The following is a 19,084-nucleotide window of genomic DNA, read 5'->3' as shown; positions in this document are numbered from 1 at the left end:
CCTCAAGGTGCCTGCCACGGGGTGCAGGGATCAACAGGGGAGCACCATAGGTGCCCTCCACCAGAGGCCGCGCACCCAGGGTGGCCCTGCTGTGGGCCCCCAAACATGCTTTCCAATATGGTTTTCATGTCAGAATGCCGGAAAGAAATACCATGCAGTTAACCGTGCATGGTAATCACAAGGGCAGAAAGGCCCGCCCTATGGGATTACGAGCCAGTTCCGACTGTCCAATGGGTTCCTTAAGCCTGTCAGAAGCCAGTCAAAAGGACCAGCGGGTTTACTTTCTGATCTCTAGCATTTACGGGCCGCATCGTAATCGGCCCTATAGTCTTTATACCTTTAATACATATGGGAGCTAAGCTGTGCATCCTGGATATATGCAGAAGCCATGTCCAATAAACTCAAACCTCATTTAAAAAGCAATGAACACTTAGCAAAGCTGTTATTCTGCAATTCTGTGCACTGAAATGTCTTTCAAACCAATTTCCATTTGTGTTGAGATTCATCTATTTAAAAGAGCTAATTTTCATAACTAAAAAATAAGCAAAAACCTCCCCAAAGTTAGTTAAATGTCTCTTATAAGATTGACAAAACATTGCTTCCTGAAAAAAGCTCTGAGTTGTTCTAATTTAAATATCTCCCCATTTTTGTATCTCTGAGTCCTTTTGTTATATCTGAATGTTTATAGTGTAAACCTGGCCCTAAGGCAGCAGAGTGCTGGGCACGGCCAGAGACAAGAATAAAGTCAAAGAGTTATAGGAAAGGTAGCGAGGTGCTTGAAGGATAATTCATTGTGATGTGGTGTTATTTAGTAGATGCATCTTCAACTGTTTCCAAAACTGGAGCAAGGTTGGGATGGTCCTGATGGATGCAAATATATTGTTTCAGATCCTGGGTACATAGATGACAAAGGCCTGCTGCATTGTTTTTTATTTCTTACATTCCTTTGTATGCAGTCTGGTGTGTTCTGGCTGCGGGTGTGCCAAGAACCATCAAAGAAGGTAATATTTTCTGCAAGTTAAGCAGGGCTACTGGTTGTGATGGCTTTGTAAATGATTCAGCTGGTTTAAAAAAATTATGCTTGGCAGCAAGGTAGACAATGGAGTTTAACCAGGATGGGGGTGATTTGATCATATTTCTTCAAGTCCTTAATGAGGCATGCCACAGCATGTAGCTGCCATTATGGGGTGTCAGTCTGGAATCTGGGAGGAATTGGAGTAGAGGTTTTTCACGTCCCAGTTGCATGAGTATGAGGGTTTCAACAGCATTTCTGAAATCACTTACTGGAAGAAATGGTTTCACTTTCTTTAGAAGAGAGAGCTGGTATTAGGTCTTCTTTGTGTTTTTTGGCAATGTATTCCATGAGGGTGAGGTTGGTTTCCAGGGTGAATCCAAGTGACATGGCATTGTTATGATTCCCAATGTACCCCAATATAGGCCTTGGTAGTCACCTACCCTTTCACCTACATTTACCCTGCCATTGTACTACATAAGGGTTCTGGTGGTGGCCTTTTATCTAGTTAGGTGCTGTATAAATATTGTGTGGTTTTCTCTGAAAACAAGACTCATTTATTATGCATGAGATTTCTCAGAATCACAGCAGGATTACCATCTTCTGCATAATAACTCTGTATAAGGGTCATCACTATCGTCATCCACGCTGGCATGACACATCTGGGAAGGACCCCTGAGGGTACCTTTTTGCTATATAAGCACCACATCTTTGCTGGACAAGGCAGAAGAGAAAGACTTCCATGTTGACACACTGACACAAGACGCTGAGGTCCCTGCATGCAGATACTCCAGCACGCAGTGGCCTGACATCCCTCGAGGGGTGTCCAACTCGTGACCAAGATTGAGTCCTTCATTCTCTCACATCAGGTAATGGGGTTGGCTCTTTCCTAGGGGGATTCTTGGCTACACACTTACATACATGCCAGGTACACTTAGGTACATTCAGTTAGGGTGTGCATCGTAGGTGTACATATTACTGTCATGTATCTATATACCTGCATATATCCAATGTTTTAGCACTATGGTAGAATTCTGCCATCTGTTTACTATACTGGTGCTTATAAATGTATAGATCTGTTTCTGTCTTATGGTTTTTGCAGCACACATATTTTATACTAGAATGACGCTGGTTCAAAAAATGCTTATTGAAAACGTCCCCCTGTATATCTCTCTGAGACAAAGTGAGCACGAGTAACTGAGCGAAAAGTACTGTACTGTCAGGGTTGTCATGTTCGATAGTTGCCAGAAACTATTTTACTCCTTTGTAAGAGGAGTTCATAAGGGCACTGTGAGCTAGCTGGTATGGAAGCGAACATATTTGATGGGGGTGTCTGGAATCAGTCTGGACACCAATCTCATAGTCTATGTTGTCCAAACGTGCAGATCCTATATAGTTGTATAGGAACTACACAACAGCATTTGACAAGAGTTGGGATCCAAACATTTCAAGGTCATGTCATTAAGCCAGGTTTATAATGTTTCTTGTTTGTTGTCATCAGGAATTTTATGTTGGATGGTTTGAGCTTTAGGTAGGCCCTGGATGCCAGATCTTGATGATGTGCAGACAGTGTTTGAGGTGTTGGATGTCTGAAGCAGGGGAAACTTTGAAATAGATTGTGCATCATTGGTATATTGATAAATCTTGATTCTGCTATCTGTGATTAGAGCACCAAACATCTCCTTGAAGAGGTTGAAGATGACAGTATACAGTATGGCATCAGTGGGGAACTCTGCAGGTGATAGGGATATTTTGGGACCTGGAGGTGCCTGTGTGAAAAAAAAACTGGTGTTTGTTGGTAAGGTAGACCAAGTGAAGGACATTGCTGGTGAATACCTTTGAGACTCCAGGGTGCGTATGAGGGTGTGATGGATGACTGTTTCGAAGTCAGCTAAGAGGTCCCGCACTATCTGGAGGCAGGGGTAATTTTCATCTCTGGTAATTTTCATCTGTGGCCTGGAGGCATCGTCCATGATGTATTATGCACAAAAACATTTTTCAATTTTAAAACTGTCATTTAAAATCACAATAAAAAAATGTATCAAATAAATATGAACTTTTGCAACATTGCAAATATATTTTATGTTAAATCACTTTACGGCATATGTTGATTTTGACTTTCACACAGTGCATTTGTAGGAGCACATTTTAATGTAACATGTTCTGCCAAAAATAACGACTTTCATGTATCTAAACCAGCACTTAAATTGTAAAAAAAAATGTGCCCGTGCGCAAGATCTTTCTCAGGGAGCATCTGAAGCTTTCATCGCCCACTGTTCCTGCTAGAGCTGCCAAATGCCATTCACAACCCTTCACAAATTCCCCGTCCCATTCCTACGAATGGGATCATTTAGATTATTGCTGCCCATGCACTTCTGTTAGAATGGCCTGGTTGCAGTTGCATTGTTAAATCCTTTGCTGATGTTTAACAGTAGGCAAACAGCGCCACCATGTGTCTGGCTGCCATACAGAAGTGCCCGTGTTAAGAAATGATTGCTTGTAAAAGAGAAAACAAGAATCTCCCAGCAAAGACCAACAACCAGAGTGAAGATCCAGCTACACAAGCCAATCAAAAGATCCATCACTCTCTGTCCCTGCTAATAATATGTGGCCAGATGTGGCATCTCTCTTTCTAGAGGTATCTAGTAAAGGAAAGTGAGTTATCCTATTTGCAATTTTATACAGACTCAAATCAGCATTGAATGTTTGAGATTTCTGCCGTGATGAATGATGATTTTATATGAAACTTATCATATTGGATTGATGAGAAATAAAATATATTTTTTTATCCTTGCAACCACCTTCATCTAATTTTTATCATGGAGGACAGGTAAAAGAAATTGTGCATAATGATGGGCTGTTCTCGACAGGTTTAGTTGTTTGATGCAATATTGAATTAAACAGTTTTTACTTACCTTTGAAATGTATCCTTTAATTTAAGTATACAAATCAAATGTGTCCTTAAATCTAAACGTGCAAATTTACAGTTTGTAGTAAATTTAATACTTTTGGCTATGCACCATGTCCAAGGGAAAATGTACTTCAAAGTGTACATCTACAATTCCAAACCCTCTGAAATGGGATAGAACCAAATTTACGACTGGACAGTTGCTACCAGTAACTTTTCACATTTAGGCAAAGGTCTCCAACACCAGAGCGGAGTTCTCTCTATAGAAAATATAGGGACATTTTAAAAAGTCTATTAAACTTTAAAGAAATAGTAAAAATATGTTCAATTAATATTAATTTTATATATTTATTTTAAATAAAGAACGCAATAAAAACATGCTAAAAACATGCTACAGCACTATCAACTAAATTTGGAATTAAAAATGTAATTAATTTAAATATATTAAATTAACTTAAAACATTTTTTAAAAGATTTTTTGAAAAAAAGAAATCCCACAAAAAGTAAAGTATTTCTGTTTATTTATCACTCATTAAACATTGCTAAAAAATATCTATGCAATTAATTAAATTAATTTAGGTAATTTTAGAATAAGGCAAATTTATTTTTAACCGCATGCGTGCGGCTGCTTTTTCGCGCTGTGCGGCGTTTTTTAAAAACGCGCGTTACATCACGAGCTCAGCTCGTCATGAGCGTGCGAGCGGCACGACTCATGACGAGCTGAGCTCGTCATGAGCAGGGAAGGGTTTAAATGTAAAAGGTTATTCAAATATTTCATATTAAAAAATGATAAATGTTTTATTTATGTTTATTTTTAACATTACAATAAAAGCAGATATATATTTAAACAACTAAAATAAACATAATTATTTTAACTTTATTTCCTCAGGGAATTTATTTTAAGTCCCTTCCTCTATTACTGCCTATGAGAGTGTGTTGCAGCACCAGTGGTTGCCCATGTGTGGTGTTGGATTTACACCAGGTCTGAATTGGTGTACATTTGTGACTGTTTGGGTCCATTTTGGCTGTAGTAGGTATAAAAGTGCCGTTTGTGAATAACAATGGGCCTACTCTTTTCTGAGTGAGTATTTGTCCCTCTCCAACTCCTCATTAACCCTCCTTTACCCCCACTTAACCCCTCATTAAATCCCTCCCATTTTGTAATAAGTATGATTTTCCAGTTAATCCCCTCATCGCTCCCACATTTCCTATTAAAAAATAGGCTTATGTGTGTAGACAAGACAGCCATCTCTGCATCAGAACAGAGACCTTTACACGTAGGCTTGTAAACTGTATTTTTGAAGTCTGTGAATAGCACTATTTTAGTACTACTATATACAATACAAAATGCAGTTTGTCAATATGCCCATGGTTTTTATTTGCCACATATCATGACTACACTATAGCTCCATAAACCATAACACAAGTCATACTTCATGCATTACCTTCTGAATTAAATGTCTGATCACCTTTCATCTTTTACACAGGGAAGTCATGCCTTTTTGCTCCATAACATGCACGTTGCAGGTGTGATGGCCTCTGTATGGAACAGAATTATGATTAAAAGGCAGTACAAAGAAGTCCAAGAATCTCTTGCCAGAAGGAGATTTACTTGAGAAAAACATGTTCAGAACTAATCCAACAGGACTACGAAATGATTAAATAAATGTACTCCCTCAGGTATTGCAGACATATTTGGTTAAACCCACTATTTATTTGCGGCTGAACCACAAGAGCTCCTAAAAGAAAGTAAAATGGGTTTTCTGGGATCATTATCTCTCTTTACCTAAATCCTGACTTTTACCCTTTTCTAAACAGACGCCTACACTGTGCACTACACAATGTCATAATGAATATGCGACGCCATAATGAGATATCTGTGCCTCTTCACTCTGCAGCATCTGCCTCACTTCCGGATCTTGCTTAAAAACCTGGAAACCTCTGAGTATTTGGGTCTACGTGTTTAACTGAAAGTGAAAATGGAAATACTTCACTTGAAGAACATCCTCATCCTTGGTGTTGGGTTTCTGCTTTTATTTACTGCCTACGGAGGACTTCAAAATTTGCAGGTAAGCGATATGGGCTCATAATTAATACATTATGTTATTTTTTACATTCTCTGCCATTTGTACTCTGAAATGTACAGTTATTCTATCCTTATTACAACGTCTTTACACTTTAGAGTATTTCTTGCTATTCAAAATGTTGGAGGGGAGTAACTGGGCTTACACAAAGCACCAGCTCATACTTGTCTGTGAAGATAAAAGAAAGGTGAATTTTAGCTTCAACAAAAAAATGCATACTTTTCTGGTAGGATATTTGTCTTCGTATAATTTCGCATTTGTAGGTAACCCGTTGGCAGATCTCACTGCATCAGTGTGAGCTTGAAATAACAACAGTGATGGACAGAGCCAGTATGTGCAATTCCAGTGATCTCGCCACAACAGGACTGAGGGCTGCACATGTTCTTACGCTGGCTGTCAATTAAAACAATCACATTTGCATGTCTGCTTGTGTGTCCACTGGTCGTAAGTAATGTCTCAAGCGGATTGGTTTCCCCTTGCACTGATTTCTAGACAACTTAAGAGCTGTGTGTCGGTCTGAAGAACAGAGCCTTCTGGCACCTGCAGTTTCCAGACTCCACTGCCTGGCAGCACAGACATGCCCCCACAGCCGTCCAGCCACCACTGCAGGGGAAGGGACTTAGTCCAATGAAGACTGAGGCTTGTACCTGCCACACAGTTACCCTGCAGAGGTCTATGTGGTACTGTTGGTGAGGAAGGGGTCTCCTACTCGGGGTAGTGACACTTCCCAATTGAGGGGGCTCCTGATTTTGATCCTCTTGTCCGGGCTAAGCCAGCAAAGTTTACTTTATATGATTTGGCTCACAGGCCACTGTGCACAATGAGGAGGCTAGCGTCACATCCTCAACTCTTCCTCGGCCTTGCCAGAGGGGCTTATGTACAGGAAAGCCCATAATAGTCCATGATTCCCAGCACCAAGCACCATGCGTAGATGTGGAGAGTATTATAGGTGTTCAGAAGAGCTCTGGCTATTTCTCTCGGGAGTGGCTACCAAACCTGCATAAGAGCACTGGAAGCACTGCCTAAGTATTGTGTCCCTGGCTTAAGCTTAGCTGTAGCTGGGGACAAGGGGCGCTAGGCATAGAATACCTTGCTATATAAGTTGTATTACTTTTGACAGGAAAATGAATGACATCATACTCCAGGAATGGACAGAGCGTTCATTGAGATTGGCAGACAGGCCTGCCAGTCACTCTGAGGACTGAATGAAATGTTAGAAGCCCTCTTGTTGGTGCTCAGGGGAAGTTGTGCTTTACTATGGGACTTCTCAAGAGAGAGTATCTTTCCTCTGCAGGCATAGGCTCTCTATGCTTACTGTCACAAATAGACAATGTCTGAGGGGTGGAGGTTCTTCTTATACTCTTGTGGGACGTCATTCATTTTACAATTACCCGCCTTCCTATCTAAACTGTGTTTTCATTACCAGTTGCTCCAGATACTACCCAGAGCGTACAAACATTTCCTACTCGAAGATGATAAACCTGCTGGGATGGGCCGACCCAAATGATCAAAACTACTTGGCAGTGATTTAGTTATCTGCCCTTTAGGATCAGAATACTGATTCTTGATCCAATTTCAACTGTTTGAATCTTTCTTCACTATTTGACTTTTTGATGGTGCATCCTCAGGGCTCATAATGTTCAATGTTATCTTGCTTGATTTCGGCTATGGAGTATTTTAGGGAACTGGCCTATTCTTGTAACATGTGGCCCTATCTTTGTGGCTTTGCACAAATCTCCTTTTTTGTTTTATGGCCTAACCATTACACCATTGAGACTGTGTAAGATCCTCTGACATCATCATTCAGGAGAGGTAGGGATGGTTGCTCAGAAGTGTGTTTCCAGACATTGCAAGTCCCTCCATCTACCTGGCCCAGCTGGCTAAATGTTTATCTGGCAACTGCCGAGCTCTGTGGTGCCAGTCATATGCGATGCAGTGATTCCATCACCAGCTCACACAGCTATGCTTTATTTGTTGACTTCTTCAAAAGCTGGTAGCGAGATATGAACTATATGCCAAGTCAGCATAGATTCCAATAGTCCACACTAGCAGGTACAGAAAGAACTCAAAGTGGGACTTTAGTGCATTTGCCAAGAGAGTGGTTTTACACACTCAGGGCCTTATTACGATGAGGCTCGGAAAGCCTCTGACCACAGGTCAGAGGCTTTCAGAGTCTTATCGCAATTTCACTCTCGACCACCTAATTACAATCTAGGCAGTCAAAAGTAAAACCGGCCGGTCATTCAGGCTGGATTCCGATGGGCTCAAGAAGCCCATCGGCCAGTCGGATACCAGCATGTAACCCCAGTGGACGGCTTTTCTGCCATTGGGATTATGATGCTCGGTTTCCAACAGGCTTTCAATGCTGTACTTTCCGACATGGATAGCTGGTCAGAAAGCGAGTTTGGGGTCCCATAGCAGGGCACCCTTCTCCCTGCGGTCTATGGTTGGGGGCTGGCGGTGCACTAATGGTGATCCCCTGGTAACCCCTGCACTGCATGGTAGGCACCTTGAGTTGCCTGCCACGTGGTGCAGGGATTAACAGAATCTCCCATACCTCTATGGGAGTCTGTGCTTCGCCGGTCAAAAGAAGCATTACGTTGATGACAGTGCTTTGTTTTCAGCAGAACAAAATGAGCGACAGTAAGCTGCTCTGCAATGGGTCATCACTAACATTTTTTGCCATTTATACCCTGGTTGAGAGTGGTGTCAAAAGGGAAGGGACTGCAAATATCCTTCAAAACCCCCACCGCTATTTCTAATAATCACACTGTGGATACTTATACACATTATTAGAAGATTGGAATGTGGAGCACTCCATTGAATACAATGGAGTTCTCCTTGCTTCTACGGGCCGGTGAAGCCCGCAGAGCAACATTCCAATGTTGTTTTGAACAAATGCCTCTCAGAGCCCGTGGGGATTTCAATCCCCTTGGGCTCCGAGTGGCCTTTGTTTTATTTTTTTGAACATTCTGCCCTCTAGTAGCAGAGAGTTCTAACAGCCTTATAGCCCTTCATAGCTGGGCTATACCGGCTATTAAAGTCCTTCTCCCTTGTTAAAGGCCCTCGCCTTCGGCTCGGGCCTTTAACGCTGGAGCGCGACTTTAATAGCCAATATAACCCGCTACAGCAGGCTATAAGGCTATTGTAAGGTCTGCTTGACCAGAACAGTATGTTTGGCAATTATTTTTGATTGCATTTTTAAAACAGTAACAAAACTTAACTTCAATGTTTAAATAAGTCTAGACATATTTAAACATTGGTAGTTTAATAGAATAATTGTGAAAAATGTTGAGAAGGTGCCCCTGTGATTTGTTTTTTCACTGGGGTGGGAGTTGTGTGGCATTAAAAAGTTTGAAAACCACTGCCTTACACCTCCTTAAGGCAGGTGTAACAGTGGGAAAATGTTTCAATTTCTCCATATTTTTAAAATTTGCATGTGTGCTGCAAGGCTCCCTTTCCAGTACAAAATCTATGCTTATATGCGCATGAAGGGGAGGTATAAGAGTGGAGGATTTGATGAAGAAGTAGGAAAATCTTACAAAAAAGACAATAGTTGTAAATGTATTTAGAAAAATGCATTTTAAGATTATGTTTCCCATGCACTGAACCATATATTTTAAGTCTCGAATTTGAGAAGCTAATGGCTTTTTGAACTGTCTGATTTCTCTCATCTCTTCAGAAAGTTTTAAACATTCTCATGTCTGGCAAAAAAGGCACATGATCGCTTTCAGCAGTTTATTTGGGATATCCAATTTTGTACCTTCTACCAATGTTTGTTACGGGCCACTCCATCGAAAGCAGTGGAGTAGTAGATGAATCAAGCAAAAACGTGCAGTCTTTTAGAATTGGCTGCTTGTTGGTCTATATATGACAAGGCTATGATGTCATCTACTGTTGATCCTCCCTCGCGAAAGCCGGTTTGATAGAATTGAAGCAGACCCGCCTATGTGGCTCATTCGACTTGTTCTTTTAGTAGAATAATAGTGCATGCCTTTCCTTCAATATCCAATAGTGCAATTAATCTGTCATTTTTGGGTCCTTCTTGTCCCCTTCCGTTGGATTGGATGAAATAGGGAAGCCTGCCAGGAGTCTAGGACATCCTCCTTTGTTTTGCACTCCATATATTGTCGAGCTGCTCCAAAGGAAAGGGTCTTCTCTAAATAGAGACCCGGGAAGGCCATTCGGGCCTAGTGCACCATTCTTTCGAATTCTCTTTAGCATAGTGATTATTGCCCTTTCTTCCACAAGTACATGCTCTAAGTTGGTTGATAGAGGGGTTGTCTTTTTTCTCCGTTACCATGGCCAGTGTCCAAGATGATCCCATTTGATTATGTGTTTTTTCTGTGTATAGAGTTCTGACATGTGCTACCCATCTATCTACTTGTTCTGAATTGCACCTTTTACTGTTGGTGTAATATAGAGTGTTTATATGGCTCCAAAATTGCTGTTGTTTATTCCGGATGATAAGGTTAAAAATGTTTATCCATTTGGCCTCCTGCTGTTTCCTCTTTTGGGCTCATACTAGCTGTTTATGTTTTTTTGTGGCCGTAGCTAGATCCTGCCAGGTTGTGGTGGTTCCTAATCTGTTGTTTGCTCAGAGTTCTCTTCTTAGTTTGCATGCGCTTGTTTTGACCTCACTCATGGGACCTAGGGTGTAGTTGTTAAAGTTACTTCGTTTCTGTCGAGGGTTACCTAGTAAAAGTCAGCGCAGGTTGATGACCAAAAGCCAGCCATGGCTCAAATTCTAAGTTTGGAGATTGGTTCGCCAGCCCACTACCAATGGTCTTTCCAGCCCTCCATCTTGGCTGAGCGACTAAATATTTTCTTTATTACAGGGAACTAGAGACATCACAAGTCGCCTGTAATAAGGTAATTAGAGGGGGGTTTATACGGGGTTTGCAGGTTCCCACATTTCATAACAAAATATTACAGCTATGCCAAAGTACAGAAATAAATTCAGTGATGCACAATGATTGGCTCTCAGGGCAAGATCTGCTGCTACTTTGTGAGCATTACAAAAGGGGGGGGGGGTAATGGACGGAGCATCTGAACCAATCAAACACTCACACCCAGTCAAAAGATCTGGGTTTAATCCATCACCGTTCTTTAGCCCACTCCACCACCTTAGTTCAGACATGGCTATATGCAAATCAGTCTGACCCTGTGATGGATTAAACCCAGATCTTTTGACTGGGTGTGAGTGTTTGATTGGTTCAGATGCTCCGTCCATTACCACCCCCTTTTGTACCGCTTTTGGCCGCCATAAGTGTGGCAGGGTATGCTCAGACGTGAGTCCCTTGCTCACTTTGCCACTGGATTCAAGCAAGCCGGGCTGAAGACGGCTGTAATGCCAGAAACCGGTCCTTGGAAGCTTGTTTCCGGTCCAGGGAAGGCATGGCTTGGCAGTTCGGGCTGGACTGTTCCCATGAGGCACAGGGTCAGACTGATTTGCATATAGCCATGTCTGAACTGGGGTGGCAGAGTGGGCTAACGAACGGTGATGGATTAAACCCAGATCTTTTGACTGGGTGTGAGTGTTTGATTGGTTCAGATGCTCCGTCCATTACCACCCCCTTTTGGCCGCCATAAGTGTGGCATTGTATGCTCAGACGTGAGTCCCTTGCTCACTTTGCCACTGGATTCAAGCAAGCCGGGCTGAAGACGGCTGTAATGCCAGAAACCGGTCCTCCAAAGCTTGTTTCCGGTCCAGGGAAGGCATGGCTTGGCAGTTCGGGCTGGACTGTTCCCATGAGGCACAGGGTCAGACTGATTTGCATATAGCCATGTCTGAACTGGGGTGGCAGAGTGGGCTAAAGAACGGTGATGGATTAAACCCAGATCTTTTGACTGGGTGTGAGTGTTTGATTGGTTCAGATGCTCCGTCAATTACCACCCCCTTTTGTACCGCTTTTGGCCGCCATAAGTGTGGCAGGGTATGCTCAGACGTGAGTCCCTTGCCCACTTTGCCACTGGATTCAAGCAAGCCGGGCTGAAGACGGCTGTAATGCCAGAAACCGGTCCTCGGAAGCTTGTTTCCGGTCCAGGGAAGGCATGGCTTGGCAGTTCAGACTGGACTGTTCCCATGAGGCACAGGGTCAGACTGATTTGCATATAGCCATGTCTGAACTGGGGTGGCAGAGTGGGCTAAAGAACGGTGATGGATTAAACCCAGATCTTTTGACTGGGTGTGAGTGTTTGATTGGTTCAGATGCTCCGTCCATTACCACTCCCTTTTGTACCACTTTGTGAGCATGGCATTGCATTGTTTGTCCAAGCCTTTTAATGATATAACACTTGCACGTTAATGGCACAAATTACTATTTGTAGGCCCTCACATAAACTTCGCGCCAAATTATGATAGCGGTCGGACATCGCAGCGGGGTGGAAACCAACCAACATATTGTCAGTGGTTCCACCCTCCAAATTAAGATGCAGCCACTGCATCTGGTCCTAACTATCTCAGGTCATACCAAAAGGGCTTTGTCCCTGCTAAAAAGCCCGCAATTATGGTCTTACATGCAAGAATCAGGATGATCTCCTGGTAAAACCAGGACCAAATGTTACAGATATCCCTGATATCGGTTGCAGTATTACAGACTTTTAAATTCAGGACACTGGTAGGGAGTGGCCAACTTGATACGAATTACCCATATTGCGAGATCCTTCAAAAAGTAGTACTCACAGTTTTTAAGTGGTCAAATGGCATCCATGACACCTTGAGCCAATTTTGTCCTTTATTTGTTTTTTTAGCAAGCAGCACTTTGCGTTCTGGGACTTTGCATTATGTGAATTACTAAAATATACATTTAATTGAAAATATTGTTGAATTTTGGACAAAGATCGTAGATCTGTTATATATATATATATATATATATATATATATATATATATATATATATATATATATATATATATATATATATATATATTGATATTGATATATTCACCCCTTGATAGAGCCAACTGGCCTACTTTTAATAATTTGGTGTTGTAACTCTTTGACAAAGTCAGTAAGTCAACCTCAGTGGGGCTAGGACCTACGAGACCAACCACACATTGCGCATGCCAGAAGGCTGTGTGCTGCAGGGGTAGGGCTCTCACAGAAATCACTGAAAAAAACTAAGATTAAAGTGACTTTGTAGTAAGCAATTGTAATTATATCATACTATATATTTTTTTAAACTGAATAATTCTCTGAAAAATACAAAGGTAACGTTATAGTTGAAAATTTCAGTCACAGCATAACATTTTAAACTCCAAAAACCACTGAAATTCACCAGTTATAGTAATCTCAAGTAACTATAATTAATGCCCTAAAGTAACTATAACGTGCATCCTCGCCATGCACTGCTTATGACCTCAAATATTACAACACTCATGATATGATCTATGACATAATTTCTGACCACTGATGTCATCTCAGTTGACATCTTTGATGACATCACTGATAATAATAATATATGCGAAGAATCTTATTGTTTAATTACATTTATTGGAAGCATATGGCTGCCACGTTTTGGCAGTGACTTGTATTTTTTACTTGTTTTTGTTGTGTATACTTGCAATAAAAAAATTAAGAATGTAACCGTCGCAGCAGCGTGCCCTGGCATGTCCTATTGGCTTTTTTAATGCTTGTTTTCCACTGGATCACTCTATCCCATATATTACATCAGCAAAAAACAAAACAAAATTGTGATCTGTTTTGGTTGTGGTGTCTACAGTACTCACTCCAAACCCAATCTTACATTAAGAAAGGTTAAAAACTCATTAAACCAAAATTGAGGGGGAGTTTGTAATGCAACATTTTCTGAGACACTGAATTACCCCAACTTCTAAATGGCCACGTACATCACAACCATGAAAGACCCGTGTTTAATGCTCTTCTATAGGCATATATGTATTGAAAAAAACATTTGTGTAACTAGTCATTACATCTGCGCAAAATAGGGGACCCCCTCTATTGGAAATACTTGAAGACTAGGGAGAAGAGGGGAAAGAACCAACACACTGCTAAATATCCTCCCTCATAGTCTATATATACTTTACAATAAGACGTAGTTCTTATTCATCGTTAATATATAAAGTCTCACAACAGTGAAATCAACAAATAAATTATTTTTCCCATTATCTTTATTTTTTCATATCACTTCATTATTTCATTTCTTTTCACTTAATTTCTTACTTTTTTATTTTTATCTCTTTTCTATTTTTTCAAAGTCAAAGATTTAACAAATACAAAAAATAAACATATTCATTTCCAATCAGTATTATTTAAACATGCGTATACAAAAAAACACAATTAACACTGTCCCTGGACTGTGTACAATAAATACATACATCTTATACCCAATCATACACATTCACATACTCACAAAACTTCATACACCTTAAATCTGTACTTTGGTAGATGCAACCAGATGACAAGCGGAACCTCTGCATAACATAGTTTGTAAAAGTTTAGAGAACGGGGCTCAGCAAAGGGTCGACGCGCGTTTCGGTGGAATAAAAGGGGATTAAACCACCTTCATCAGAACCTTGTCAGATATCAACACACTATGCACAGCTCCCATGGATCCTAAAAAGGCGAATGAGGAAAACGCTGAAAAAAGTAGGAAATGAAGTGAAAAGAAATGAAATAATGAAGTGATATGAAAAAATAAAGATAATGGGAAAAATAATTTCTTTGTTAATTTCACTCTTGTGAGACTTTATATATTAACGATTGATAAGAACTACGTCTTATTGTAAAGTATATATAGACTATGAGGGAGGATATTTAGCAGTGTACTAGTCATTACACCAACATATTCTTTCGATGATGCAGTTTAACTTCTATTCTGAGTGCTCCTGTCTAATTATGTTTGTTGTTTGTTTTTTACAGAGCAGCCTGAATCCTGCTAAAGGGATGGGTGTTGCCTCACTAAGTGTCATTTATGTGTCCCTCATCATCTCCTCAATGTTCCTGCCTACTGTAATCATCAAGAAAATTGGTTGCAAGTGGACACTGGTTATCTCCATGTGCTGCTACGTCACATACACAGTGGCAAACTTCTACCCACAATGGTAATGAACACGTAGCACATCTTTCTTGTAATTGAAAATAGTAACATCTGTAGACAGCTATTGAAATGAATCTATGTCATGTTTTAAGCACTCTTTATTGTTCTGACAAGCATTAAGCAGACCTTTACATTATGTGACCTTTAGGCTCTTTTGTGTTATAGGAAGAGTGAACTACAAGTCCAAGAACGCAAAGTGATGCTTGCTAAAAAAATAAATAAAGGACAGTATTGGCTCAAGGTGTCATGGATGCCATTTGGCCACTTAATAGCTGTGAGTTCTACTTTTTGAGGAATATTGCAATATGGATAATTCCTATCAAGTTGGCCACTCCCTACCAGTGTCCTGGATTTATAAATCTGTAATACTGCAACTTGGTTTTACCAGGAGATCATCCTGATTCTTGCATGTAAGACCATAATTGCGGGCTTTTCAGCAGGGACAAAGCCCTTTCGGCATGACCTGAGATGGTGAGGTCCAGATTTATTAAGGGCTTGCTTTCCCCTTGTGTGACGCAAGTATTCGCAAAGCAACACACATCCTTGGATTCTGAAACACACATAGAAAAAAGTAAAATGCCTTTAAGGATTGTTTTTGAGCTGGAAGGTGTTTCTTCCTGCATGCAACACAGGAATCCCTGCACCATGGTACAAGAGTTCCTGCATGGGTGCTAGGCAGCACACATTGTGCCAGCGCAGGGAGGCAGTTGCCTTATTTTTCAGTACATCTGGGCCTAAGTGCGATAATACTGTATCACTTGTAAAGAAGGCCTTATTCTCAAATTTGAGGTAGACTCTTTAGAAATAAGTTTTTTTCTTCCATTTTAAAGATTTTATTAATACATTGCAATTGTAACAAAGGCACAAGAGTGCATTATAGGCATCAAACAAAGCAGTAGAAATCGTGAGCGAATGAAAGTATTATATATGTAAATGTTAGTACTCTTGAAACTTATACTATTAACTGTTCAATGGTCAAAATGTATACAATGTATAACTGTACCAAACAAACGTTTTGGATTAAGTTTTTTAGGATTAGACCAAGGGGAAGAGAGGAAGATGAGTTGCCCTTGGTCGTATGGAATCTCCTCATAATCCCTTAAGGACGGCTTTTCTGCCATTGGGATTATGATGTCGGTTTATCACGGTGCAGGGATGTTAAAACAAATTCCATTTTTCAATGGGAGCTTCTGCTGTGGGCGGTTTTGGCCCGCAACACAAGCTCCATTGAAAAATATAAGTTTGCGACCGCACAATGTGCAGTCGCATCCTAGATCCGGTGTCGGAACTGCCGACCTGAGGTCGGACAGTTCCCCATCCGCAACGATGTCGGTCTGAGGCAACTCCAACCGACATAGTAATAAGGCCCATAGTGTTTTATTTTCTGACTACTAGAGGATTGTGTTGCCCATAAGGAAGTCTGTAATGTATTGTGTGTCTCAGCTCATCTTCTCATGTCTACAAATGAATGAAATGCTCGGAGGCAAGGCCTTCCAAAAAACTGTGCCAACAAGTTTTATAAGAGTGGAATAATGGATAGGAGAGAGAAAGAGTAGGAGAGAAGTAAATGCAAAAATAAACAAGAACTTTAAACCCACCCAGCACGCCCAAAGGAATTGACAAGTCTCGCGTACCCACCTCTCTTTAGACAAAGTTGGGGTGAAGGAGCACCCTGAGCATGCCTCCAAAAGCTAATATAACAGTTAGCTTGTTGAGGTATTGACATTACTAAACTTAGAGAATAATAAGAAAACCTTAATTGTCTACACCTTGCTAAAAAAACTGTAGAGAGCTTTTCTTTTAATGCAGAAGTCTGACTAAATGATAATAACAGTGAGAAGATTACTCATATGGCTTGGATGTGGCATAACTTATAATCAACAAATATTGGTTCACAGGTTAAAATTCTAGCACAGGTAGAGACCAGTGAGAAAAATAGGAGAGCACTTAAACATACCTTAGAACAGAGTAGCAAAGACTCTTATAGATGACCCATCTTTTACTTTGCTAAGTTTACTATCCAGAGTTCTAATTGAGAATCAGCCAGGACAATGCAGACAGGAGAAGGTTAGAATATATCCTTAAAAACGCTAATACTAAATGTTTTGCATCACTAAATGCACAGCTCTGGCGTACCGCATTGTTGCCAACACCAGAAGCAAAAATACCTTCGCCATTGTGAAAAAATTCACGACTGGCCGCTTTCAATTCGATCATCCCATAGCCGCACCTTTGCAACAATCTCCCTCAATTCTACAGCATCAAAATCCCCACCATTTACAGCAACTGCAGCCACCACCTGGGCTCGACAAAACTCACGAGTGCCTCCTGGTCTTATCAAATTACCAATGCTAACCACATGGGCTGTCATCATACCCAAGAAAAAACACCACCACCATGAAGTCCATCCACTCAGGGGCACCTTTGGACCCATCCCTCTACCACGCCTACTCCAGAGGACTGCAGCCCATCAGCTGCATGCTTAAATCCATTCTGAAAGCCTCCACCCCTTCTGTGACCCTCCCCGATGCTTGAAAATACACAGCTGTCCTCGTATTGCTGAAGAAACCCTCTATGGACCCTTCAACACTTGCCAACTACACACCGATCTCCCTGCTACCTTTCTCAGCCAAGGTCTTAGAGAAAATCATCAACAGACATCTCACTGAACACCTCAATGACCACCAACTACTTGACACCACTCAGACTGGTTTTAGACCGAACCACAGCATGGAAATTGTCCGTACCTCTGCCATGGATGACATCCCTATGACTCTGGACAGAGGAGACATGGTGGCTCTCATCCACCTGGACTTCTCTTTAGCATTTCACACAGTCACCCACCCCACTCTCATTAAAACACATACACAACATCTAAATCCAAGGACACGCACTCCTATGTATCCACTCCTTCCTGACTGGAAGGGCACAGTCAGTCAACCTGGCACCATACTCCTCAGGTGCCCGGGACCTCATCTGTGGCGTTCCGCAAGGATCCTCAATGAGTTCAACCCACTTCAATGCATCAACACTCTCTCCTATGCCAATAACACTCAACTCACTCCCTTCTAAATGAACAAGAACCACAGTAGCCAGATCATGTTCAATGCCTGCATGACCAAAATCACCCACTGGATGAAGACCAACTGTCTGAAGCTAAACAACAACAAGTTCAAAATCAGGGTCTTCAGGAACAGCACATCACTATGAGACTCTACTGGTGGTCATTAGACTTAGGACTGACACCACCCACACCAGGAACCTTGGGATCATCATCAACCGCAAATTCGACATGACCACTCAAGTGAATGCCGTCACCACCTCATGCTTCCATATCCTGATGATGCTGAGGAAGGTTTTCAAATGGCTTCCAATCATCATCGAGAAAATAATCATGCATGTCCTGGTCACATGCAAGCTGTACTATGGGAACATATTCTATGCCGGGATCAACAAAAGACTCAACAGAAAGATGCCAATCATTTAGAAATAGGAGGCCAGAACCACTCTCAATCTACCACACCGCAATCAAATCACATCACACCTGAAGGAGCTCCATTCGCTCCCCATCTACAAATGAACACAATTCAAACTCCTCACCCACACATTCAAGGCACTATGTAGCACTGGCCCTGAATACTTCAACAATTGCATCTGCTTTCACAACCCTTCCAGATACCGCCTCTCATCCAGACTCCTAATTGCAAAATTCCACACATATGGAAAACCAGATCCAGCAGTAGAGTCTTCTCCTACATCACTCCTAATGCATGGAAGAGCCTGTTGCTACACATAAGAGCCTCCTTCTCACTTCTCGAATTCTATAAGAAGCTGAAGATCTGGCTTTTTGAGTAGTTCCACTAGGCTGGAGGCGTGCCTAGACTCACACCTGCTCAGCACCCGCATACCCTCCCTGGTGATAGTGTGATCAACAAATCTTCTTAACATAACTTTTAGCATTTGATAATGACTAATTATGAGCTGGGCAAGTTGGGGTCTGAATTGCGGCAGATAATAC

General features: G+C 41.4%; 1 protein-coding gene across 2 annotated transcripts in view; it reads left to right on the top strand.

Moving 5' to 3' along the window:
• LOC144763194 (protein unc-93 homolog A-like) overlaps positions 1–19,084 on the top strand; it is a 365,245-nt gene that overhangs the window by 197,930 nt on the left and 148,231 nt on the right. The window contains exons 2-4 of one of the 2 annotated variants that reach the window (XM_078648559.1): positions 5,408–5,600; positions 5,819–5,989; positions 14,889–15,070. In XM_078648559.1, the coding sequence (XP_078504685.1) occupies positions 5,900–5,989; positions 14,889–15,070 (272 nt within the window). In that variant the 5' untranslated portion in view covers positions 5,408–5,600; positions 5,819–5,899. The remainder of the gene's footprint in view (positions 1–5,407; positions 5,601–5,818; positions 5,990–14,888; positions 15,071–19,084) is intronic. The other variant, XM_078648560.1, reaches the window with a different exon arrangement.

Source organism: Lissotriton helveticus, chromosome 6, assembly GCF_964261635.1.
Source record: "Lissotriton helveticus chromosome 6, aLisHel1.1, whole genome shotgun sequence".
In the NCBI taxonomy this organism is placed as follows: domain Eukaryota; kingdom Metazoa; phylum Chordata; class Amphibia; order Caudata; family Salamandridae; genus Lissotriton; species Lissotriton helveticus.
The sequence above is the reverse complement of the archived record's forward strand: the minus strand, read 5'-3'. Positions and strand labels throughout refer to the sequence as shown.